We start from the raw sequence: 27,146 nt of genomic DNA, 5'->3' as shown, positions 1-27,146 counted from the left end.
GCCACATCTCCCTGTCATACCTGGCCACAATTGCAAGGGAGTTGGCTGCCTTCACAGTTGCAGCGCCTACGGAAAGAACCTTCTTACCAAACACGTCTTGGCGTCTTGCCTCATTATCCGGAGGAGTAGAGCATTTATGTTGGGCCTTTGCTTTCCTCGTCGCCGCTGCCGACACCACTGAGTCAGGTGTAGGTTGAGCCAAAAGACACTTCGGGGTAGAATCTGGTACTTTAAATTTCTTTTCAATGCGGCCTTTGACGGCCGGTTCAGAAAACGGGTGACGCATGGTTTGCACACCTTCTTTCCAGACATGGTCTAAAATGGGTATTGAGAATATTGAACGTCTATTCTTACCCATATGGTCAAAAAGGAAGCAGTCCTTTTTCTCCTCCTGCTGGACCAGGCCAAACTCCTTGCACGCTTTTTCCATCATAGAATGAAAGGCACCTATATCGTCCGGTGGAGACGGGTGAGTGGGACTCTTTGGTGTTTCCAGTTCCACATCCGAAACCCAGGATGGATCCCTAGACGGCGAGAGGGTGATATCTGATGCTGATCCACGGTCAGATAAAGAGTCTGAGAGCTCACCTTCCTCTTGGGCTGCTGGAGTAGTTGGAACTCCGATCGTTCTGGTCGGGCGGTGTGAAGGGCCGGGCTCGTCGACAGGGGGGGGGTGGGGGGGGGGGTCGATGGTACAGGTGGAAGTCTTTCATCCAGCGATTTCAGCAGCGAGTGTAAGGAGGACAGGACCTCCATGGACAGGGTCGCTTGAGAGCTTGGAGGTTGGGTAAACACCTGAGAGCAGGTTGCTCCTGATGGTGACTTGGGTCGTAGACCAAGGTCTTCCGGGCCCGCAATTCTGAAGGCGTCGTCTTCTTTCGAAGAAATCGATACTGCCTGTTCTTGCAGCAATGTGTCAGGCAACCCCATATCAAAAACTTCTGGTCTCCAGGCCAGAACTTCGGTCGACGAGGACATCGTCGTCGTCATCGGGTTGATGACGGGGGAAACCAACTGCGTTAGCTGCAGTGAGGACACTGACTGGTTCGTCGTCGTCGACGGTGGGCCTGCAGGTGGCTTAGGCGGTCCCGCCTTCACAGCGCTCTCCCTGCGTTTATCCGAGTCTCTACTCGTGGCAGATCTATGATGATCGACCGAGGAGGATTTAGGCCTCTCCTTTCCTTGTCTCTTCGACGAAGCTGCTGATGATCTTGTAGATTCTTTTGAGGAGTCCTTAGAAGAGTGGCTTCGTGGAACATCCTTTTCCGCTGGTCGAGTCTTCTTAGCCGGCGGTTCAGACGAAGTTGAGCGGCGAGGGGCCCCCGATGTTTTCGCCGAGGCCACACTACGCACGGAGCCAACCTCCGACTGAGGGTACGCTCCCGCCCCGTCATTTAACCACGATACCAGCCGCCGACTCCGATCTTTCAGTGTTTTCTGGGAAAAACCTTTACATATTTCACACTGGTCTGCTGAGTGATGCGGGTGGAGGCAATAAATACAATCTAAATGGCCGTCCCCCTCGTAAACCTTCAATCCGCATGTGGCACACGGGCGAAAGAGAGGCTTGCCCGACATTCTGATAAGAATAATAAACTCGTGGGAGTTTGTGCGAGTAATTTCAACAAAAATCTAGAAAGTAGAGACTACGCGAGGAGATCCCACTATCTTTGGAGACGGTTGAAATCTGACGGGACCCGCGGGGGCGGGGCCTTTTATACCATTACGTCCAACGGGGCTTGCGTGGACGGCCCCGGAGAGGACGTAGATGTGGATAGGACACACAAGTGTCGGAAGTTTTTTCCCTATAGGAAACGACTATATATGTGTACCGAGGGTTCCCAGTCTGACGACGGGGAATATTCTAAGCATGTGAATCCATGAAAGATCCAATGCTGGAGAATGTTTCTTCACTCATTCCGATGGGTTTTCATTTCCATGTATAAAATGCTCACAGCCTGAAGGGCTGGAAAACATGTCTCTGCAAGGAATGCTTAGCTACATGATTTTACCAGGTTTGAGCCTTGAACAGACCGGCACGAACAGAGATAAAGGGTCAGTTTATGGGTCTTCCCGTCTCTTTCCGAAGCTAATTTGCGCGACCAATGTTTAGAAAACAATGTGCCGTGTACATTCCTGGAAAGGAAGAATTAAATGAACTGCCGAGTTGAAATGCAGAGTGACCTTTTGGTCAAAGACAAACAGATATGTGAAGAATGTCTCCTTGCACTAGGAATAGGGTGAACTGTGTTGCTCTGAGGACAGTAAATTGTACAGACATGACAGAGTGAGGACCCATGTGTTTTTGCAGAAAATGTATTTTACACAGGTCATAAACTATCTATAATGCAACAACCAAGGCAATCATGAAGTGTACTTAAGGCTGACTGGCCGCCATGTAAATTGCTCAATTTCTCTATGACTGTCCGCAGACCTAGTTGAACCCGAGACCGCCTGAAGCAAAATTAACTCTTGTTAATGTTTGAATCGTGACTGGTGTTCTTTATGTATTTGCAGTAACTCAGATTGAGATTAACACTCCAGCACTGGTATCTTTCATGGATTGACACGCTTTAAATATTCCCAGCCGACAGGCTGGGTAACCTCAGTATTACACTATGTAATAAAACTTTTAAGCTCACTTTAGTAGCACATCACTGTCCTTTTGGGTGTATTATGTCCCAGCAATGGGACGTAGAGTATCTAGCTCCACCCAAGGTGTCTTCTTCAAATTCTAACCCCCGTGAGATGTGAGCCACAACTTTGCAGCCTTGCTCCCTCCGTAGTGGATGGCAGGAGCATGTGAATCCATGAGAGATACCAATGCAGGAGAACCAGAGTTACAGGTACACAAAATACTTGTTCTCCAGCATTGTATCTTTTATGGATTCACATTCTTTGAATATAGTACACAGAAGTCATCAGAAAATTAAATGGCGGTTATAGGGGAAAAAGGCATACCTTATTGAAATAGGAATTGCAGCACTGCTCTCCCGATTATTGCCTCCAATTTACCTTGTCCTTCCATGCAGTAGTGCGGTACTGCCCAAGTAGCTGCTGGGCAGATGTCAGGCAGTCGGATCCCTGCCCATAATGCATCCAATGATACTATTGCTCGTGTAGAATGCGCTCTTTCAGGACCCTGTAGGGGCCAGTTTGCCTTCGTATGCACCCTGGTAATTGCCAAAGTCATCAATAATGCAATACCTTGTTTGGAAATGGGCTCCTCCCAGTTAGGGGGCCAAAAGGCTTATAACTGTGCAGTCAGTCAAAAACCCTTTTTTCTGTCAAGGTAACATTTTAGAGCTCTTCGCAGGTCCAAGTGCAGAGCCTGTTCTGCTGCAGTAGATGGTTTTTAAACTGTTAAGATTATCTCCAATTTTGAAATGAAGCTTGGATTTGCCTTTAAAATAGCTCAGTTTCAAAAACTGAGGTATGGAGGCTTGATGGACAATGCGTGGATCTCCGACATGCGCCTGAAAGATGTGACTGCGATCAGGAATGTGGTCCAAGATGCATATTTAATTTCAGTGGTAGCCATATCCTCAAATGGCGCATTCATCAGTGCCGTGAGGATGGTTTCAGGCTCCATTGTGGAGGCATTTTATCTGTGGAGGGTAGGTACGAAAAAAAGCTCAAAATGTTTGGCTATCCGTGTCCCGTAGAAAGGGGTCTTCTCTTCTATTCTATTTAATCTTGAAATGGCTGTTAAGTGCATCTATGGTAGGTCATGAGGGGCGATGTTGATTGGGCACCGTTGTTGCACACCACTTGCAAAAGTGGTCCCATATATACCGTATGCCCATTTGTACAGTCTGCCCAGACTGCTATCAGAATGTGTCTGCATTCTTGTGAAATCAGGGCATGGACAAATTCAACAAAGTCAGGAACCAGGCCTTTAAGTTGATGGACCCTGGATTGTGGTGCAGAACTTTGTTTGCACATCGATAGTAGGTTTGGATTCTTCCGTAGGGGAATTGGTTGGTCTTGAGAGATGAATGATGTCTGAGAACCAGGGCTGTCTCGGCCATGCAGGCGCTATAAGGATGATCCTGGATTTGTACATTGTGATCCTTTGTAGGACTTTGCATATCATTGGTATGGGCAGAAACACATAGGCAAACATTCCTGCCCACGATAGCGTGCAGGCGTCCCCCAGCAATCCTTTCTGTGGACAACTGCTGGCAAATTGCAGACACTTGTTTTCACAGGTTGCAAACAGGTCGATGGACGGTGTCCCCCACCTTTGGACTATTTTGTCGAGCTGTATGCTAGCTAGTTGCCATTTGTGTGACTGATTGGTGGCCCTGCTGAGTTGATCTCCAGTCTTGTTTTCCCGGAAGGTGAAATGCTTGGAGTTGTATTTGGTTGCGGTTCGCCCAATGTGCTACAATTGCTGGGCTCCATAGGTCCTGGACCTTGTGTTCCCTTATTTTTGTATAGAATAAATGGTGGTGCTGTCCGTCAACACCCCAACCACCTTGTTTTTTTAGCACTGGCTGAAACAAGCAGAGAGCCTGGAACACAGCTTTCAGCTCTAGGACACCGATGTGTAGTTTCTCTTGGCCAGTCCATAGGCCTTTCATGGATAGGCAGTTTCCATGAGCGCCCTATCACATGAGTGATGCGTCCTTTATTGTTTCCTAAACGGTAACACCCGGAGAGGCATCCTGACTGATGTGACATGGTTCTGCCCACCATTATAGTTGGTGTGCTAACAGATGTTGGGAGCAATTCGTCATTCCATGACCCGCTTGTTAGTGACGATCGGTCTGCCAGAAATTCCTGAAGAGGCTGCATGTGTAGTCTGCACTGCGGAATAAGTGGGATACAGGACATTGTCCCCCAATAGTTGCTTGTATGTTCCCATTGACACTGTTCCCTGTGCGGAAATTAGTTTAGTAGACAGGGAATTTAGAGCATCCTTTCGGGCAAGCAGGCAAGGCATCAGCAGCGCAGCAAGCATGCTTCATAAATTCCATAATGAAGAAGAGGTTCTTATTGGATAACAGGCAAAACACAGTCCTCCATTTCAGCAATCATTGTAAAATTCAGGACAATGAGACTGGTCATTTGCTTCTAGTACAGTGACAGGCATTGCTTTTCCTTCTTTTTTCTTGCTTCGCTCAGGTTTTTAACCTGGGCCCCTGAACATTACCAGCCAATCCAGCCCGCCACCACGGGTATTATTTCTTAAGTAGAAGTATCAAGTATCGGCAGTTGTATTGAGGGCCATAGCAATGGACACAATGGAGAACACTTTGAAATACTTCCTTCATGCTGATAGGTTCAGTGGATGTTTGCCTTTGTAGGTTTTGGGCCATTTATAAGCACTCCGAATCATAAGATACCCATACATTTTGCTCCTGCTCTTATCTTCCAGACTCGAAATATAAAAATAAAAAAAATGCTATTCGTACTACTAAATCTCCTGTGAATCTTCTAATAGCATAACAGTCTTTCAGCATCATCCTACTTTCAAGTTCTTGTGTAAACCATTTTGCTCTAAAACCTATAGTATGCTGGATAAGGAAACCGCGCAAGTAAGCATTTCTATGGGGTCAGGATGTGAAGAGGGAGTAATACATTTGTTCCATTTACTCAATGTTTAAAGCCTCAGTTCTCTAGTGGTAGATTATACCGGAAAGTCTGACTTAATTTCATTGGCTGCATGTCCGCTACTCTGGAATTGAAATACTGTAAAGCCATCAAGATTGCCGATGGTACTTGTCCACTTGATTTTCATAGACCCTCTCCTTCAGTAATTGTTTGAATTGCCTTTTTTAGTGTAGCTTGTTTTCCCCACATGGCATGATCATTTTTACACGGTCATACAGGGGACTCTACGATTATGTGTCCAAAATGGATATAGTCCAGATGTTTCAAGATTTGGTGGTTCTTGTACACATACCAGAATTAGATAGTAGACACTGGTAAGACTGAGGTTATTCGTCAAATATATATATAGCAGGAAAATAGAGCGCACACTAACTTCATTTCTGGAAAGGAACAGCATAGCATCAATGTTTCACATTTGGTTCCTTGGAACACTTCAACGGTGAAAGGAGGGATTTGGTTGATTAGGAGCTAGGTTCAGCTGCTGTGCATATTATGGACGTTAGCATGAATAATTAGTAGTGGGATAAGGCTGGCATTGGACAGTCATATGGGTTCATCAAACACCAAATCAATGTAAGCAGAAGACAACCATGAAAGAATGCATGAAGACATGGCTTTTTAATCGCTTTCTACCCCAGGACTGAAAACCCTGTCAATCCCCCACAGTACTGTGTTACTGTAAAAAACGCTAGCTCAATGCTAGCCTCTGGCTTCTCCTGAACTCTGGCCAGGTTGGCGCAATAAACAAAACAACAATGCAATTCTTCAATAGTGCTACGAATATTATGGAATTCAAATTAATAATGTAATGCTGCCAAACCTCTAAAAGGAAGGGAAAAAAAAAATACAATCTCAGGTCAGCAGAAATTATCAAGAAATGTGATCAGATTTATCCACATCTAGGTAACTACGGAACAGAAGAACGTTGGGAAATGTTCATCACTATACATAAAGACAGCTGCTTTTATGGTGGGTCTAGGAAGAGGGAAACTAGATGGCAAGGTCCTTTTCTTGTAAGTGTGTTTTTTTTAAAGCTACACAAATATTATGGAAGGATAAAAAAAAAAGTCCTGTCTGTACCCAGGAAACCTCTCAAACGAGAGAGAAAGCATTAAGGCAAGGGCAACTGGCATTGTGAGGCATGTGTTTTCCAAAGGGTCTGCCTCTATAGAGACAGTATTGTGTGAAAATGAGGAGCTTTAGCACATTTCTTGTTTTACGGTTTGTTTCCATACACTAGGAAACGGGCAAAAACAGAAACACTCTAATTTCCATAGGAGTTATCAATGAAAAGAAAAATCTAGTCTTAGGAAGTTGGATTTTGTTACAACGATTTCCTTTGAATAATATGTACCAGTATTCCACTCCTGCAATTAGTAATCGTGAATACACCTGTGCGACAATAGGCTTCATTACAAATTTGGCAGAAATTTGTCGGTACATTTTCCCAAAGTACTGCCAAAATAGTTCCGCGTGACTTGGTCCCAAGGGTTTACCACAGGATTACAAATGGTGGTAGGGCAGAGTAATTTAGACCATAGTACTCAATGGGGATTTTGGCAGATTTATTGAGAGCAATAATTCTCTGATTTCCAGCAGTAAGGTGGATGATTGACCTCCAGCTTTTTGCTAGACGCGTCTTCCACAATACAGACACACCTAGTATGGCAGTGCAGTAATGCAGTAATGCAGCAGTACAGTTTCGGTAACTGAAACATTTAACCTACCAGCGTACTTGTAAAGAGGCACAATGTTGGAAAACGTCTTTTCATACTGCAGTCCTCGCACATTCTAATAAATCACACTAGACCTAGAGGGCAGGTTACTTAGTTTACATACTCGACCTAAGGGAAATTCACATGTCCCAGGTTGATGGGTGACAGAATAGATCAGTCCTTTGTGCAAAACGGTGAATGTAACCATAAGCACACTTTATTTGGTGCGATGCTACTAACCAAAGGCCAGCCATGCACAGTGAACCCTGTTTTCCATTTACTGCAAAAAAGGCTCGTTTGCAGTACGTGTCAAATAAAACTTTCAAACATTCCCATACTCTCCAGCAAAGTTGAGTACCATGGACATGGTACGTTCCCTTCATACAATCTCCTCGCCAATGCGAGTGTGGTTGTAGATTTTGCAAACCCTGTAGAGTGAAAGAAGCATTAAAAAACCTACATTTAATTGACATTATCTATATCATAGCTGGGGTGGCCTTAACATGGTACAAAATCGGACAGTTTCACTTGTACATACCCGTCTCCTTGAACAAGATTTAAAGATTTGCAAAGTTCTATAGTAGGTGTGGATGGAAGGAGTTTCTTTGTTGATCTACTAACTGCAACCGGTCCAGAATGTGACTTTTGATGTGATCTGGTGTGCAATTTGCGATTAACCTGGTCTTGACCTAAAAGAAATGGATATTAATTCTACAAATCTTGTTGTTAAAACATCCTCTTTGTGAGGTCCATTGCACCTCAACACAAAGCTCACGTTTTGCAACAGTGACTGACTGGCACTAATCAATTATGAACCTGTTCCAATACAATAGCGTTAAGAATCAAAGTTTAACAAATGAAGATTTTCTTTAGGAAAGCTCTGCACACACAAACCCTGTATTGAAAAAGCGACAAAGTACTTTAAGACTTAAATTATGTTTTCAGACGACCAGGTTTCAACATTGCAGAGACTAGTATTTTGAATGCTTTGGCTGTAGCAGCCTCTGTTCTTGTATATTATGCCCATCCCCATTAGGAAACAGTTTCCCAGCTTATCTATAGTTCACAATACAAGCTACCAACTACCTAGAAGTTGATCAGTTTTTCTCAAATTATATATGTTTTACAATGTACTGCTAAATCCATGTATCCCTCTCCCCCCCCCATCCTTGGCTTTGCTAATGGAATGCTGGATGTTCACATCTTGATGCCATTCATATATGCATCCAGCACTCAAAGGGAAATTCCAACAGTAGCATAGTGGGCAAATGCAACAAGTCACTTTGCAAGTGCAAGTTTTCTAAGGTGTGAATTCCATATCATACTCGAAGTACAGGTTCTCTACATATCAGGGGGAAATGCAGGACAATTCATGCTGCAGTGCTCTTTCCAGGAAGAAGCTTGTCAGTTGACAGTTATGCTGCGGGACAAAATGCATGGCTTACCTTGCAAATGTGGGGTTTTGACATGGGGACCCATTGATGTGTGAAAGACAACCACTCCACCCCCAAAACATTAAAGCTCCGTCCTTGTATGCAGTTGTGCTATGTGATGGGGAGGGTTATTGTTTTTCCAGGAGGTGCATGTACGCCATAACAAATACTAAGTTAGAACTTCTAAAGATTTATGTACCCTGCCCGCTTTCCCAGTCACTGTCCCAGTCACTTTCCCAAGAAACAATTTTGAGACATTATATTTGCTGTACTTTCCCATCACCAACAACTTTAACTAGAAAGTGCAAACAGAACAATTGCAATTATTTTATTTAATCTACCAAACTGTATGATAAGGTTATGACAACACATTTTAAATTACAGCTTCTGTTACTAGGGAAGCATCTTAATGGGGTCACCATCACAAATGTAAAATATGGGAATTTAACAAAAAATAAATGTTGCCTTCTCTATGGTTTGCTATTTGCCATGGTAATGTTGGTTTTATTTTCTCAAATGAATAGAAAATGTGGTCTTGCATTAGGACCCATTTTGCTTTCATCAATGGGGCTTTTAAATTCCTTCAACATACATTTCAAACATGAACTCTATCAAAATGGTGGAAGCATTTTGACATATTGCTTCTAAAGTCTTATTTATTAGAATACTAAATGCTTGTAGAAGGTTACCTCTAGATTAAACAATTTACAAATATACGTTTCGCAAATGTATTGGAGGGAAAGATCTGACTGGCTAGTTTGTAATCCAATTGTGATATTAAACCAATTTGGAATGAGAGGTTTACATGTAGAATTCTTCCTATTAGGGAAGCCTTTTACAGTATTCACTTAAGTATCCGACTCTAAATCTAAACTGGCACCAATGCAGAGTACAGTATTTGACTTACATCTGTCTAAAAAAACAATTTCCTCAAAATGGAAGGGAAAATTCTGTTCACCATTGGTGGCCCTGGAGACAAATTGCAAGAAGAGGGGCAGTCATTTATAAAATAGTAATACAATTAAATCGCAGACTGAATTTTGAATTTTCCTTTGACAATACTTGCATTTTACAGATATTACTCAACCTTCAATAGAAGAATTACATTTTAAAAATGCTAAATTATTAAGACCTGAATTAAAACACAAAAAGTAAGGACACATCTACACTGAAGATGTCTTCAAATGAAAGGAAAAAAAAAAAGTTGAGAGCTATAACATCTATTAAGAAAAGTAAATGAAGAGAAATCACGTGCTGAAGAAATAGAGAAAGGTTATACTAAAAAATTGGGTAGGCTAGCATCACCATTTAATGATGCTAAGGGAAATGCTTGTGATCTTACTAAATCTGATGCAAATTCCTGGGAGATAATGGAATAGAGGGTAGTCAACTCAAGGAACAAATCAACCCTATTCAAGAGGATGAATGGGTTAGGTAATTTAGTGACCTGCAGGACAGGCTTGAAAGGAATAGACTACGAATGTGCTAAAACGAAATGGAGAATTGATTTTGATTGGGAGGGCATTCTAAAAGTCATTTCAAAAGCTAGTTCTTCCCGTGCTGTTGGCCCTAATCAATCCAAGAAAACTTTTAAATTGTAGTCGGAATTATGGGCTATTTTGTTATCTTTAAACAAATTGTGAGCAATGGAGACCTGCCCAAGACATAGGAAACCTCAAATTTGATTCCAATATTTAAAAAGTGCAATCGGGCAGATTGTAAAAGTTAGGCTCATCAGCATCATTGAATTTAATAGATCTTGAAAAGTGGGCTGACGGCACAGGTAGAGCTAGAAAAAAATATATAATCAAACCAGGTTTTGAAAAAATATTGGTACAACCTTGAATGGATTTATTCTTAAATGTTTAAGATTTGAGGTAATAGAGAGGTCATTGATCTGCGGCATCTAACCTTGTTAATAGAAACTTGCTGTGGAGTAATCTTGCTAAATGGGGTCTTGCAACAGCACCACTTAACAATCGTGCACTCTAACATAATGGTTTGAATGTACAAGTGAAGCTGAATAACCAAGGAGATTTAACTAGAAAAATCAAGACCAGTTCTGGCTTAAGGTGGGGTTGGAACAAGTTACTTACCTGTAACTGTTGTTCTCCAGCATGGGTCTGGCATGGATTCACATGCTCATGAATATTCCCCGTCAGGCCGGGAATCTTCGGTATAGAAAAAAATCAGTATCAGTTTCGTTTCTGATCTGTCTTTCTCAGTAGTAACCAATCACTGGTCTCTGGGTCATACTGCCCCCAGCCAATGACTGCCCTCTCCCTAAGCCCCTCCCCTGGCAGCCATCCTCAGATTTGGTAGCACGTGAAGTGGCAGTATGACCAAGTGAAGAGCCGCAGAGGGGTAGGCCGGAGGGTTCGCATGTGAATCCATGCCAGACCCATGCGGGAGAACAACAGTTACAGGTAAGTAACTTGTTCCTTCTCCATCATGGGGTCTGGCATGGATTCACATGCTCATGAATATAAGAATACATAGCAGTATATACATACACATGCACAACCACGGGAGGTGCCACAAGGCTCAATATCAAGCAATACAACAACTCAACATTAAGCAACTCTTACCTCCTCACCAGGCTCACCTTAGGCGAACAGGTTACGCAGCACTGCCTGGCCGACTCTGGACTCCTCCCTGGAATCCCGGTTGAAGCAGTAGAATCTCGTGAAGGTGTGCGTCGACCTCCACGTAGCAGCCCTGCAGATGTCGAGCAGGGACACACCAGACAGGAACGCCGTAGTTGCAGCCATCGCTCTGGTCGAATGGGCTCTCGGACGGCCGGGCAGCGGTCGGTTTGCCAACCGGTGACGGTGCATGATGCAGCCGGAAAGCCATCTGGAAATGGAAGTCTTCGAGAGAGCCTTCCCTTGATTCACAGGTCCAAAGTTCACAAACAGCTGTGATGTCTTCCGGAAACTCTTTGTGCGGTCCACGTAAAACTTCAGCGCTCTAGCCACATCTAGCGAGTGCAGAGTCCTCTCAGCCGGCGACGAAGGAGACGGGAAGAAAACTGGCAACACCAAGGGCTTGTTAAGGTGGAAGTCCGACGGCACCTTGGGCATGAAGGAGGGGTGCGTCCTCAGCACCACCCTCGTGTCGTGAAAAGTCAAGTATGGAGGCTTGCAAGACAGGGCCTGGATCTCTCCCACTCGTCGTGCTGAGGTGATGGCCACGAGGAATGCTGTCTTCCACGACAAACTTCAACGGCACTGAATGCATAGGCTCGAATGGGGCCCCCATGAGCCTAGTTAGTACCACGTTGAGCTCCCATGCCGGGGCAGGGGCCTTCACCGGCAGGAATGATCGGAACAGTCCTTTCATAAATTCCTTCACCAGACAATGAGACCACAAGGACGCCCGTCCTGTAGTTCTGGTGTAACGTGAGACGGCAGCCAGATGTACCTTGATGGAGGCGTGAGATAGGCCAGCCTTGGCCAAAGACAGTAGGTACGGCAATACTTGAGGGGCCGTAATCCGCAGAGGGTTAATCTTCTGTGCTCGGCACCAGACAGAGAACCTCTTCCATTTGTGTCCGTAGCACTTGAGAGTTGAGGATGCCCTGGCCTTTGCAAGAACCTCTCTGCAGTCGGCCGGGATGTTGTATCCTCCAAACTCTAGTGCTGCAGGAGCCAGGCCTGCAAGTTCAGCGACTCTGGTTCGTGATGAAGAATGGCGCCTCCTTCTCTGGAGAGAAGATCTGCGTCCGTCGGTAGCTTGACTGGTGTGGACGCTGACAAGTCCAGAAGGTCCGGGAACCAGATCTACCTCGGCCACGCCGGTGCGACGAGGATCATCCTGCACCGGACCTCTTGAGCTGGTTGACGAGCCGGAGTAGCAACGGCAACGGCGGGAATGCATAAAGGAACAGGCCGTCCCAGGGGAACGAGAAAGCATCGCCCATGCTCCTCGGTTGGGGAAACCTGCTGGCGAACCTCCGGCACTTTGAGTTCGCCGCCGTTGCGAAGAGATCGATCTGGGGTTCGCCCCATCGTCGGAAGAGTCGGTCCACTTGATCCTGGCGCAGTTCCCACTCGTGGCACGAGTGCAGCTCCCTGCTGAGTGAGTCAGCGATGGTTTTTATCCCTGCCAGATGAAAGGGTACCAGAAACATCCCTTGTGCGATGGCCCAATGCCACAGATCCTGGGCTTCCTTGGACAGGGCAGGGGTTCTGGTTCCGCCCTGCTTCCGAATGTAAAACATCGTGGTGGTGTTGTCGGTGAAGATCCTCACCAACTTGCCCTTGAGGGATGGAAGGACCCGAGGGCCCAGAACACTGCGCGGAGCTCCAAGATGTTGATGTGGAGAGTCTTCTCCTCCGAGCACCAAAGGCCTCTCGCGTGGAGGCCCCCGGTGTGCGCTCCCCAACCTTCCAGGGAGGCATCCGTCGTCACCGTCACCTGGTGGGCCGGGGCTAGGAAGCCTGTTCCCGCTGTCAGATGAGCGTGAACACCCCACCATCGTATTGCCTGACGGAACGTTTCGTCGAGCGAGATCCTGTCCTCGAAGCTGCCCGTCATCTGGATCCAGTGGGCGTTGAGGAATTCTTGCAAGGGCCGCATCCGAAGTCTGCAATGGGGCACCAGATAAATGCAGGAGGACATCATTCCGAGGAGGGACTTGATAGACCTCACTTTGGCCACGTCCGTGGCCAGTAGACGTTGCACCTTTCCTAGGATGGTCCTTATCCTTTCCTCCGAAGGTGAGGCCCGCCGTGCCACTGTGTCGAGCTGTGCTCCCAGAAACAGGGCGACTTGCGACGGGACCAGGTGGGATTTTGGAAAGTTGATGGAGAACCCCAGGTCCGTGAGCAGCTGGACGGACTTCGCAGTGTGTTCCACGGCGAGCTCCCTTGTCCTTGCCGTATGAGCCAGTCGTCCAGGTAGGGGTAGACGTGGATCCCCCTGCAGGCGCAGCCGCGCCGCCGCTAGGCACTTGGTGAACACCCTGGGTGCCGATTTTAATCCGAACGGGAGGGCCTTGAACTGGTAGTGCCGCCCTTTGACCACGAAGGGATGTGGAAGTAAGCATCCTCCAAATCCAACGACAACAGGAAATCACCCTCCTCCAGCTGTCCCAGCACGTGCTGGAGGGTGACCATCCGGAACTTCTGTGCCTTGATGTATTTGTTTAGTCGTCGCAGGTCCAGGATGGGACGCCATCCTCCTGTCTTCTTCCTCACGAGGAAGTATCTTGAGTAAATTCCAGAGCCCCGAAGCCTCTTCGGGACAAGCTCGATGGCACCTTTCCTGAGCATCGCCCGTACTTCCAACAGCAGTTGAGGGACGTGATTTTCCTTCCTGGCCACGGGAGGAATGCAGGGGTACCTCTTCTGGAACTCGAGGGCGTGCCCCAGGGTCAGGGTGTCCAGCACCCAACGGTCAGTGGAGATGGACTCCCACACGCCGACGAACTTCGTCAGCCGGCCTCCCACCGGGGTGCTTCGGCGGGGGCCTGACCCGACGAACGGTTCAATCCTGCTTGGAGGCCGCTTTGCCTCCTTGACCACCTTGGCGACGACGGCGGGATCCACATGACTTGCCGCGTCGCCTGTAGGCCTCCTGCGACGAAGACCTTGCCGCTTGACGGCAAGTAGAGGAGCTGCTGCCGGCTCCCTCGGAGGCACCCCGTCTGCCTCCGGAGCTCCAAAAGGATGGGCGTCGCTGTTGGAGCACCCCCAGTGCACGGGCCGTCTCCGTGTCCGTCTTGATCGCCTGAAGGGATTCATCAACCGCCTTGCCAAAAAGGTTGTTCCCATCAAAGGGCATGTCCAAAACCTTGGTCTGAACGTCCTGGCGGAAATCCGTCGCCCTGAGCCATCCTCATCGTCTCAGGCAAACGCTGTTGCCCAACTGACAGAAACCGGTGTCAGCGATGTCCGTAGCCACCGTAATGGTGTGGTCCGAGGCAATCTCACCTTCCTGCAAGATTTCTAGGGCCTCAGCCCTCTTGGCATCCGGAAGGAAGTCCAACAGAGGGGCGATCTTAAACCACAACTCCGTCGTAGCGGGCTACGATGGCCAGGGCGTTGGCCGCCTTGATGGTCGTCGCTGCAGATGAGATGACCCGTCGTCCCATTGCATCCAGTTTCCTACCCTCGCCGTCCAGAGGGGAGGTTGAAGTCGAGGCCGATGCCCCCCCCGCTTTCTTCTTGGCCGCTGCCGAGACGACCGAGTCCGGGGTAGGTTGCGCTCTAAGGCACAAGGGGGCAGCGTCGGGGACCCGGTACTTCTTCTCGTACCGGTCCCTCTTCGCAGGAGCCATGGCAGGGTTCTTGAGGAGGGCGAGCCCCTCATCCCAGATGTCATCAAGAAGCGGTATGACGAGGACAGTCTTCCTTTTAGCCTCGCGCCGCTGGTAAAGGAACCCACTCCTTCTTTTCCTCGGGGCAGAGCTGGAAGAGCTCGGATGCCCTGGAGATCATTGCATGGAAGGATCCAATCTCGTCGGGCGGGGACGCCCGGGCAGGGGGTGACGGGGGACACGTCCCGTCGTCGCCTCCGTCGTCATCCGTACCCGTCGTAGTCGTGTCCATGCCTGTATCATCCCCGTGGGAAGGCAGAGAAGGCCGCAGAGGCGGGAGAGGCGGCCTAGGATGCGTCGTCCTCCTCTTAGGCGGTGGGCTCCCCGAAGGTCCTGGCTCCGGATCCTCCGTCGGGTCTGGCTCAGGCTCCTCCGTCGGGGAAAGGGGCAACCTAGTCCTTATCTCCGAGCATAAGGACTGGATGGCTGACAAAATGGCCGCCGAGGTGTCCTGCGGCGCTGGAAACGACGGGCGCAAGGGCTCTTGAGGAGCCTCGTCTGCGTCACCCTCGTCGTCGCCCTCGTCGGGATCCCTTCCGATGGGCTGCGTCTCCTCCACGACTTGGATGAGCTCCTCTTCAGAGGTCGTGTCCGTATCCACGACGGCCACCACCTCCTCCCCCCCTTTTTCCAACGAGGACTTCGTGGGGGTCTTCTCGATAGGCCTGAAAGACTACTTCCTCCGCGGTGGCAGGGAGACTCTGGTACCTGAGGGCGCCTCCACTGGTGTAGCCTCCACAGGCTGAGCCAGGGCCGCGGCGACATCCTCAATCAAGGTCCTAGCAGGGTGAATCACGGCCAACGTCACCTTCTGTACGCCCGGGGCCTTCACCTTCGGGGGAGGGTCCGTGCCTCGCTCCCCCTCTGCTGGAGTCTTCGAGATCGACCGGGGCCTCTCCAGAAGCTTCGCCGGGTTCTCGGACTTCCTCTTACCCGAGCCAGAGCGTTGGCTCGTGGTCGATGGCGCCGGGGAGGGTGCGCCCTGCCTCGCAGCCAAGGAGCCCGACCGTTCGGTGCTCCCGGTGCCCGCGGACTCGCGGTGCTTAGCCTTTTGTTGGGCCCCCGTCACCGGAGCACCCTCACAGGACTTAGAAGACCGCTCGGACGACTTCTTCTCGCCTGGCGGGCTCTTACCTTCCAGCCAGTTGGCGAGGCGGAGGTGGCGATCCTTCATGGTCCGCTCGGACATGTTTCCACAAAACGCACAGTCCTTTTCCTTGTGCGTCTTGTCCTCATGGAGACAGTAGAGGCATAACGAATGCTTGTCCTCCTTGAAAACGTTCTGAAGCTGGCATCCAGGGCAGGTCCTGAATAGCTTCTCGGGCGTCAAGCTCCCTTTCTCCTGGGCCATGTCCAGGGTAGGCCTCGGAACTTCTGGAATCCTCCAAAAGCGTAACTCGACGAAATCTTCACCCTTGGGGGGGCGTAGAAAACTCCAAAACAGATCCCCGTTGATCGGAAGTAGAAACGGTGGAGCTTGAGGCTCTTTTAACCGAAAAAATGAGAAAATCTCCTGAAAAAAGCGCAAAAACGCAGCAAAAGCTCGAGAGCTAAGCACGAGGACTCCCAACACTTGAACGTGCGGTAAAAATCTGAGGATGGCTCCCAGGGGAGGGGCTTAGAGAGAGGGCAGTCATTGGCTGGGGGCAGTATGACCCAGAGACCAGTGATTGGTTACTACTGAGAAAGACAGATCAGAAACAAAACTGATACTGATTTTTTCTATACCGAGGATTCCCGACCTGACGACGGGGAATATTCATGAGCATGTGAATCCATGCCAGACCCCATGCTGGAGAAGCATATTAGCACCCTGAATGCTTATCTTGTATGTATCAAATATACATGAGTATTTGTATCAATCTGCCTTTATGTCTCCAGAATTAGCCAATTTTAAGATCACACGGCTGGCATATGCAGCGGATGTTCTGCCATTTGACAATACTCAAATTGCCTTACAAAGGCTGATCAATGCTTTCAATAATTAAACCGCAGATAAAATGCAGCTAAAACAAACATTTTCAATGCGATCCTCTAATAAATCTCCAGGTTATACCATGGTTCTGCTTCCCAATTACATCTAGGTCAAATAAATTACACGTGAAAGAGTTTGAAGAACTTCTTGGGGAAACCAACACAAATGCCTCAGCGCCCTATAGTCACTCGCAATTCAACACTGGTGTCGCATGTATATGAAAATTAAACAGAGAAAGTAGTCCCTCCACTCCGTTTGGCAAAAGGCAATATTTGGTTTTTCATATATTATCATGCTCCACAGACAGTGAGGTTGAAGAAAACTTTTTATTTGAAGGCAATTAGTTTTTCAAAACCTGGCCCTTTGTGAGAACACGTGTTTCGGCGTCCCAGCGCCTTTCTCAAATCAGGGCTATTCACAACAGAAAGAAAAGTAATCTATTTCAATTGTCTGACAAAATAAAGACAACAGTTGTAATTAAGCAAAAATAAGAAAAATTAAAAAACAGTTATTGCTACCCACAAAATACCACAACGCATTGAAAGTAAAAGAATCAAAGTAATCAAAAAATAAGGAGCACACAATTGGTTACAATTTTGAACATCATAATGAGTTCACCAATATTCAAAAAGGAACAAGTTACTTACCTGTAACTGTTGTTCTCCAGCATGGGTCTGGCATGGATTCACATGCTCATGAATATTCCCCGTCAGGCTGGGAAACCTCGGTATAGAAAAAAATCAGTATCAGTTTTGTTTCTGATCGGTCTTTCTTAGTAGTAACCAATCACTGGTCTCTGGGTCATACTGCCCAGAGGCAATGACTGCCCTCTCCCTAAGACCCGCCTCCGGCAGCCATCCTCAGATTTGGTAGCATGTAAAGTGGCAGTAAGACCAAGTGAAGAGCCGCAGAGGGGTAGGCGGGAGGGTTTGCATGTGAATCCATGCCAGACCCATGCTGGAGAACAACAGTTACAGATAAGTAACTTGTTCCTTCTCCAGCATGGGGTCTGGCATGGATTCACATGCTCATGAATAAGAATACATAGCAGTACACACATGCACAACTACGGGAGGTGGCAACAGGCTCAACATTAAGCAACTCTTACCTCCTCCCCAGGTTCACCTTAGGTGAACAGGTTGCGCAGCACTGCTTGGCCGACCCTGGACTCCTCCCTGGAGTCCCGATCGACGCAGTAGAATCTTGTGAAGGTGTGCGTCGACCTCCACATCGCAGTCCTGCAGATGTCCAGCAGGGGCACACCAGACAGGAACGCCGTGGTAGCAGCGATCGCTCTGGTCGAATGGGCTCGGACGGCCGGGCAGCTGTCGGTTTGCCAACCGGTGACAGTGCATGATGCAGCCGGAGAGCCACCTGGAAATGGAAGTCTTCGAGAGAGCCTTCCCTTGAGTCACAGTCCCAAAGTTCACAAACAGCTGTGACGTCTTCCGAAAACTCTTTGTGCGGTCCACGTAGAACTTCAGCGCTCTAGCTACATCCAGCGAGTGCAAAGTCTTCTCGGCCGGCGACGAAGGCGAGGGGAAGAAAACTGGCAACACCAAGGGCTCCTTTAGGTGGAAGTCCGACGGCACCTTGGGCATAAAGGATGGGTGTATCCTCAGCACCACCCTCGTGTCGTGAAAAGTCAAGTATGGAGGCTTGCAAGATAGGGCCTGGATCTCTCCCACTCGTCGTGCGGGGGTGATGACCACGAGGAAACCTGTCTTCCATGACAGGAACTTCAAAGGCGCCGAATGCATAGGCTCGAATGGGGCGCCCATGAGCTTGGTCAGCACCACATTAAGCTCCCACGCCGGGGCAGGAGCCTTCACTGGCGGGAATGATCGGAACAGTCCCTTCATGAATTCTTACACCAGGCGATGAGACCACAAGGACGCCCGACCCATCGTCCTGGTATATCGGGAGATTGCAGCCAGATGTTTTCTGATGGAGGCGTGAGCCAGTCCAGCTTTGGCCAGCGACAGTAGGTACGGCAGTACTTGAAGGGCCGTAATCCGCAGAGGGTTAATCTTCTGTGCATGGCACCAGACAGAGAACCTCTTCCATTTATGTCCGTAGCACTTGAGAGTTGAGGACGCCCTGGCCTTTGCAAGAACCTCTCTGCAGTCGGCCGGGATGTCGTACCCTCCAAACTCTAGTGCTGCAGGAGCCAGGCCTGCAAGTTCAGCGACTCCGGGTTGTGGTGAAGAATGGCGCCTCCTTCTCTGGAGAGAAGGTCTACATCCGTCGGCAGCTTGACTGGTGGGGACGTTGTCAAGTCCAGAAGGTCCGGGAACCAGATCTGTCTCGGCCACGCCGGTGCAACGAGGATCATCCTGCACCGGGACCTCTTGAGCTGGTTGATGAGCCGGAGCAACAACGGCAGCGGAGGGAACGCATAAAGAAGTAGGCCGTCCCAGGGGAACAAGAAATCATCGCCCATGCTCCTCGGGCGAACCTCCGGCACTTGGAATTCGTCGCCGTCGCGAAGAGATCGATTTGGGGTTCGCCCCATCATCGGAACAGTCGATCCACTTGATCCTGGCGTAGTTCCCACTCGTGGCACGAGCGCAGCTCCCTGCTGAGTGAGTCGGTGATCGTGTTTTTTATTCCTGCCAGCTGAAGAGGCACCGGCGACGGCCCAATGCCACAGATCCTGGGCTTCCTTGGATAGGGCCGGGGACCTGGGTCCGCCCTGCTTCCGGATGTAGAACATCGTGGTGGTGTTGTCGGTGAAGATCCTCACCACCTTGCCCTTGAGGGACGGAAGAAAGGACCTGAGGGCCCAGAACACCGCGCGGAGCTCCAAGATGTTGATGTGGAGAGACTTCTCCTCAGGGAGCCAAAGGCCTCTCGCGCGAAGAACTCCGGAGTGTGCTCCCCAACCTTCCAGGGAGGCGTCCGTCATCACCGTCACCTGGTGAGCTGGGGTCTGAAAGTCTGTGCCCGCCGACAGATGGGAGCGGGTACCCCAACACCGGATCGCCTGACGGAACGTCTCGTTGAGAGGGATCCTGTCCTCGAAGCTGCCCGTCGACTGGATCCAGCGGGCGTCGAGGAACTCCTGTAAGGGTCTCATCCGAAGCCTGCAAAGGCGCACCAGATAAATGCAGGAGGACATCATCCCCAGGAGGGACTTGATAGATCTTACCCTGGCCATGTCCGTGGCCAGCAGACGCTGCACCTTGCCCAGAATGGTCCTGGTCCTTTCCTCCGACGGAGAGGCCAGCCGCGCCACTGTGTCGAGCTTGGCTCCCAGAAACAGGGCGACTTGCGACGGGACCAGGTGGGATTTTGGAAAGTTGATGGAGAATACCAGGTCCGTGAGCAGCTGGACGGTCTTCGCAGTGTGCTCCACGGCGAGCTCCCTCTTCCTTGCCCGGATGAGCCAGTCGTTCAGGTAGGGGTAGACGTGGATCCCCTGTAGCCGCAGCCGCGCCGCCACCGGTGCGAAGCATTTATTGAACACCCTGGGTGCCGACTTCAATCCGAACGGGAGGGCCTTGAGCTGGTAGTGCCGCCCTTGGACCACGAACCTGAGGAACTTTCGGTGTCTTTTTAGAATGGGGATGTGGAAGTACGCATCCTCCAAGTCCAACGACGACAGGAAATCGCCCTCCTCCAGCTGTCCCAGCACATGCTGGAGGGTGACCATACAGAACTTCTGTGCCTTGATGTACCTGTTCAGTCTTCGTAGGTCCAGGATGGGGCGCCATCCTCCCGTCTTCTTTTTTACGAGGAAGTACCTTGAGTAAACTCCGGAGCCCCGAAGCCTCTTTGGGACGAGCTCGATGGCACCCTTCTTGAGCATCGCCCTTACTTCCAACAGTAGTTGAGGGACGTGATTTTCCTTCCTGGCCACGGGTGGAACACGAGGGCACTTCTTCTGAAACTCGAGGGCGTGCCCTTGGGCCAGGGCGTCCAGCACCCAACGGTCGGTGGAGATGGACTCCCACACGCTGACGAACCTCACCAGCCGGCCTCCCACCGGGGTGCTTCGGCAGGGGCCAGACCCCACGGTCGGTTCAATCTTGTTTGGAGGCCGCCTTGCCTCGTTGACCTCTTTGTCGACGACGGGCACCACCTGACTTGCCGCGTCGCCTGTAGGCTTCCTGGGACGAAGATCTTGCCGCTTGGCGGTAAGTGGAGGAGCCACTGCCGGATCCCTTGGAGGCACCTTGTCTGCCTCCGGAGCTCCGAAAGGACGGCCGTCGTTGTTGGAGCACTCCCAGTGCCCGGGCAGTGTGTGTCTGTCTTGATGGCCTGACTCATCAACGCGGGACTCGTCCCTTCATCGCCTCTGTCGTCATCTGTACCTGTCGTAGCCGTGTCCGTGCCTGCATCATCCCCATGGGTAGTAGACCGGGGGGGGGGGGGGGGGGGGGTAGAGCAGGCAGCAGAGGTGGGAGAGGTGGCGTAGGATGCGTCGTCCTCCTCTTATGCGGTGGACTCTCCGAAGATCCGGGCTCCGGTTCCCCCGTCGGGTCTGGCTCAGGTACCTCCGTCGGGGGAAGGGGCAACCTTGTCCTTATCTCCGAGCATAAGGACTGAATCGCTGACAAAAGGGCCGCCGAGGTGTCCTGCGGCGCCAGAAACGACGGGCGTGAGGGCTCTTGAGGCGCCTTGTCGGCGACACTGTCGCTGTCGTCGCCCTCTTCCACGACTTCGATGAGCTCTTCTTCAGAGGTCGTGTCCGTATCCACGATGGCCACCAGCCCCTCCCCCACCTTTTCCAACGAGGACTTCGTGGGGGTCTTCTCAATGGGCCTGAAAGACGACTCCCTCCGCGGTGGAAGGGAGGCTCTGGGTCCTGAGGGCGCCTCCACTGGTGTAGCCTCCAAAGGATGAGCCAGGGCCGCGGCGACCTCCTCAATCGAGGTTTTAGCAGGGTGAATTAAGGCCATCGTCACCTTCTGGACGCCTGGGGCCTTCACCTTGGGGGGAGGGTCTGGGCCTCGCTCCCCCTCTGCTGGAATCTTCGGGATCGACCGGGGCCTCTCCAGAAGCTTCGCCGGGTTCTCGGACTTCCTCTTACCAGAGCCAGAGCGTTGGCTCATGGTTGATGGCGCCGGGGAGGATGCGCCCTGCCTGGCAGCCAAGGAGCCCGACCGTTCGGCGCTCCCGGTGCCCGCGGACTTGCGGTGCTTAGCCTTTTGTTGGGCCCCCGTCGCCGGGGCACCCTCACAGGACTTAAAAGACCGCTCGAACTTCTTCTCGCCCGACGGGCTCTTCCCTTCCAGCCAGTTGGCGAGACGGAGGTGGCGATCCTTCATGGTCCGCTCTGACATGTTCCCACAAAACGCACAGTCCTTCACCTTGTCCGTCTTGTCCTCATGGAGACAGTAGAGGCATAACGAATGCTCGTCCTCCTTGAAAACATTCTGAAGCTGGCATCCAGGGCAGGTCCTGAACAGCTTCCCGGGCGTCGAGCTTCCTATCTCCTGGGCCATGTCCGGGGTAGGCCTCGGAACTTCTGGAATCCTCCAAAAGCGTAACTCGACGAAATCTTCACCCTTGAGGGGCGTAGAAAACTCCGAAACGGATCCCCGTTGATCAGATGTAGAAACGGTGGAGCTTGAGGCTCTATTTAACCGAAAAATGAGAAAAATCTCCTGAAAAATGCAGCAAAAGCTCGAGAGCTACAGCACAAGGACTCCCAACACTTGAACGTGCGGTAAAAATCTGAGGATGGCTGCCGGAGGCGGGGCTTAGGGAAAGGGCAGTCATTGGCTGGGGGCAGTATGACCCAGAGACCAGTGATTGGTTACTACTAAGAAAGACAGATCAGAAACAAAACTGATACTGATTTTTTTCTATACCGAGGATTCCCGGCCTGACGACGGGGAATATTCATGAGCATGAGCATGTGAATCCATGCCAGACCCCATGCTGGAGAAGTGCCCATTGCACATGTTAAGTCATGGAGGTTAAATGGTTGAGTAGATAGTACGGTAACCAAAACACAAATAAATTACACATCTGGGAATACATGAAACAAAGTAAACGTGCTTGCAGACCAAACGATAAAAATGACTGCCAAATATGGAATATGTTAAATAAAACCGCTTATTAAGTTTTATGAGTGTAAAGCGTTACCCACAATTACATATGGGGTTGAGGCTTTCCAACCATGGGTGATTGATACATTGGATATATTAGAGGCAAGGATATGGCACAGGGTTTTGAAGCTGCCAGATGTGCTCCTGCCTTGGATTAGTTTTGAGTTGGCTATGCTTTCAAATTGGAACATATTTTATCGGAAAAGCCAAAATATTCCTTTTATTGTGATTCGAAGCAACTATCAAATTGGCTGTTTGTGAAAGGGCTGTTAACGCGGCTATCTGCACGGGTGAAACCAGCATCAGTACTTGTTACGGTGCTTTGTCTTTTGTTGCTGAACATGCAACTTTCTTCTAAGTGCCCAGAGCCCTCCCCCTTTACCCACAATCACTCAATAACAGCAGCGCACGCACTATTTGTGGAAGCCCTGTTTGTGAAAGGGCTGTTTAGTGCTGGGTAGGGGGAGGGGCGAGTTGCCATTTGTTGCGTGTCAATGTTAGGCAGAAACCTGTGCAGTTCCCTTTGGGAACACTGCAAAAGATTTAGGACTACAGGTGTTAGCAATAAACCCACTTGGTAGCAGTCTGCACCACCCAGATTTACCTGGTAGCTGTGGCTGAGCAGTCCGACATCCCTCAAGAAGAGTTAGGCAGTATGCAAAGTATACACAATAGGCACTCAGATACAATAATACAAGCAAACACTGACCAGAGCTTTGGTATCAAGGTGTATAATTATTTATTTAAAAACACACTGATTGAAACACTCCAGCACTATTATTGTAAATCACTCACAGTTACTATTATATATACATCCCTTATTCCTTATCAGACAAGTCTTAGTTAACACCACTTATTTCCAGACAGAGGTGAGCGCTTAACTATAGATGGCACTCCAATAAATTAACGAAAAAGGGAGGGAAAAAGGCAGAATGTAGAAAAATACACCACACTAATACTTAGGAACTCTTAAGCAAGGCAGGAAAGTCAAAAGTTACTTGTGAGCCAAGTCCATAGGCCGGGCCCACTCTTGGAGAGCAGGGCACAAATGCACCAAGATCACACAATGACAACAGGCTTAAAAAGTCTTGCAGGGAGTTCAGAAGGGTTTGAGTTCGGCTCAGAAAAGTTCAGCCAGGGTGTCCCAGGCTAACCCAGGTTCGAAAGCCGGGGGCTAAATCTACCCCGTACAGTTGGTTGCAAGGGAAGCCAGGCGGAACACAGTACCTTATGTGGGAAGAATCCTAAGAAGAGAAGATCTCGACGTGGAGGAAAGATGAAGGCCGTTGCACTGCCAGGGAAGAAACCAGCCGCAGAGTTTTCTGGTTAAAGGTACTACCCTTTGATTCGCGGTCGTGGTAAATTGTGGTATCCCGGTTGCCAGGGTGCTTGGCACAGGCAGGGCGGCCACGAGAGGCTCCAGGAAGCGAAAAAGATAGCAGACTGGTTATCCCCACCAGTCGAAGGAAGAAGACTCTCCGGGCTGGAGATCTCCTCTGTCGTTGGAAAAAGTGGTGAGACGGTTCAGCAGGGCTCCACCGGTGGTGTAGTAGCAGGTCGGCTCAGCTTCTCCCTCGTCGGATTCTTAGGTCCTGTGGCGACTTCTAAAGTTCCAGTCCCCAAAGCCCTGCTTTTATGCAGAAAACCCCCATTCACTCAGCCTAGCTGTCACTCAAACATGCTAAGTGGTGAGCCGCCGCCCCCCCCCCCCCCCCCCCCCCCAAGTACCCCAGACAGAGTGGCACCACTTTGGAGAGCTTCTGTGGAGAAGCCTGCCAGAAAGTGGAACAAAGGGCTCAACTTGGGTGGAGTCACAGAAGCAAACAAACACGCCATTTTAGAACCGAGTTCTGGCAAAAAATACCAACCGGAGAATTAATATTAAATAAATAAACCGGCCGTATGTTCGAGGCTATAGGAATTAAATAATTAAAGTTGGTAGCCTTGAACAATGGGAAATCCCATAGGGATATATTCGCAGTCGAATATAAAAAGTAGTATCCACTGCCACCAGCCAAAACTCGATCAGGGGGGACGGCGACGTGCCCCCTCGACTAACAGACCCCGGGGCAATCGAATTGCCCCGGCCAGTACGTCCACAATATGATGGTTTGTACTGGTTCTGTTCAGAATTTAAGACTAGTAAAGTCAATGGTAACTTTACATGCCCTGGGAGACAGTAGTCAGTCCCAGGGTATGGAGTCTATATTAGGGGGACACTATGACACCCCTGTGTTACTGCACTGAGGGTGCTGTGTAACACATCACAAAAACACATGAAGCCCTATGGAGTAAAAGAACCCATAGCCCATTAAACATATCTAGAGTCAAAGAACCACACTCAAATCATGCCCAAGAGTGAGGGTAAAAGAGTCTCACTCTTGGCAGGAGAAAAAAATAAACCCCAAAAATCCAGCAAAGCTGCTGGGGGACTCACCAGGTTAGGAAATTCAGCCTAAACAGAGAATTCTCCCTAACAGTCAACTTCAGTACATAGCCATAATTGTCAGTGCGCATTAAATAGAAACACCTGCGAGGCGCCTCTTTGCTGTGGTTGCTACGAGGTCGGTGCAGTGAAATCCATGTACCCGCGCACGCTCAAAACTGACATGCCTGCTGATATTGGCAATGTGGTGGCTCCACGTGGAACATCCTTGGCGGCTCTGGTTGGTCGCCAACAGGCGTCCAGCATTCCATGCTAAGCACCGCTGAGGAAGAGCTCTCGTAAGGCTCGATTGAATGCCTCCAATGCCAGTAAACAAAAATATTAAAGCGTTCTGCAAGGACGCGTGAGACACCAATGCCATTAACCATCTCTTGTTAAGGGATGGGAGTGTAATGGCCATGAAGAATACATTCAATCCACTCCCCTCAAAAACGAGCACGAATTCAGGGAATGGTATACAAGCATTTCCCCAAGGTCATCAACCCATATTGCCAGTTATGCAGCCTACCATGGGTCTTAGAATGGCCACAACAGCTCATTTACAATTTTCACCCGAAGTTAGAAATACAACGGGTGATGAATCGCCATCTGACAATACCATGCTAAATGCAGTACCTCCAATGGCAAAACAATTGAATATTGGAGTCACCCCAGAGTCACCCATTTATGTAGTAATCATTGATTTAGATCCTGAGGGCTCTGATGTCTGCACAAACCCTTCCAGATAATGTGTCTGCATCACCTGTGATGTTTGAAATTCTCAATGACACCAAAACTACTTCAGAACCTAGTGTTTCTTTCATTCATCCAACACCTAGAAGACCGTCAGGTGTGCTTTTAAATGCCAACATGCCCATTGTGAATACTCTCAACTTTAAGTTATTAGAGGTCACATTGCAAGCAATAAACATGGCTATTCAATCCTTAGGCAAACTGTTTCAAACCATAGAGAGCAAGCTAAAGAAGCAGGCTAACTTGCTCGAAAACATGCAAACATGGCAACACACTGTAGAGCAGCAATTGAACAGCATATCCCCCAGCCCAAGTTTATTAGCAAAACCAAAAGTGTTATCGAACACGGTGGCCTGCCAAACAAAGACCCTGAGTGAGTCTCAGCCTATGACAAAACTTAAACAGTCAATCCAGATAATTCCATGTATTGAGACTGTAATCTATGATATGGGGCAACCAGTAGAGATTTCTCCCAGTGAGATGATCACCACACAATTTACCTCACATCTGCCCAAGGCAATTGCTGATAAAAAAAAAGCATATACCATTTTCAACTCAGGCAGTGTGAGTGATCTAGTATGCTCGAACCTCATCTGACCCTGTGTAAATGTGTAAATGCCGTGAGGTACCTCGATTCTGGATGCAGTGGAATCGAGAAAAATGCATTTTTCAAAATCCACCACAGTGAAATATGTAGCCTCATTTGGAATGCTGCATAAAATCGTTGCAGGATTTGGAAACTTTCTGTACCACATCATTTAGGGGACACAAGTCTTGGATCATTCTCTAATTGCCCCATGTCGATTTTGTAACCAGATATATCGCCGTATTACACAGGGACGTAG

The 27,146-nt window shown here is 49.3% G+C and overlaps 1 protein-coding gene across 3 annotated transcripts in view; it reads right to left on the bottom strand.

Annotated features, from left to right (window-relative positions):
• The window catches only part of SSX2IP (SSX family member 2 interacting protein), a 706,324-nt gene that overhangs the window by 47,127 nt on the left and 632,051 nt on the right, over positions 1 to 27,146 (bottom strand). For all 3 annotated transcript variants that reach the window (XM_069641705.1, XM_069641707.1, XM_069641706.1), the window contains exon 13: positions 7,873 to 8,023. In XM_069641705.1, the coding sequence (XP_069497806.1) occupies positions 7,873 to 8,023 (151 nt within the window). The remainder of the gene's footprint in view (positions 1 to 7,872; positions 8,024 to 27,146) is intronic.

This window comes from Ambystoma mexicanum, chromosome 1q (assembly GCF_040938575.1).
Source record: "Ambystoma mexicanum isolate Mex_15411 chromosome 1q, UKY_AmexF1_1, whole genome shotgun sequence".
NCBI classification, from domain to species: Eukaryota; Metazoa; Chordata; class Amphibia; order Caudata; family Ambystomatidae; genus Ambystoma; species Ambystoma mexicanum.
Note: the sequence above shows the minus strand (reverse complement) of the source record. Positions and strands in the feature narration are given on the sequence as shown.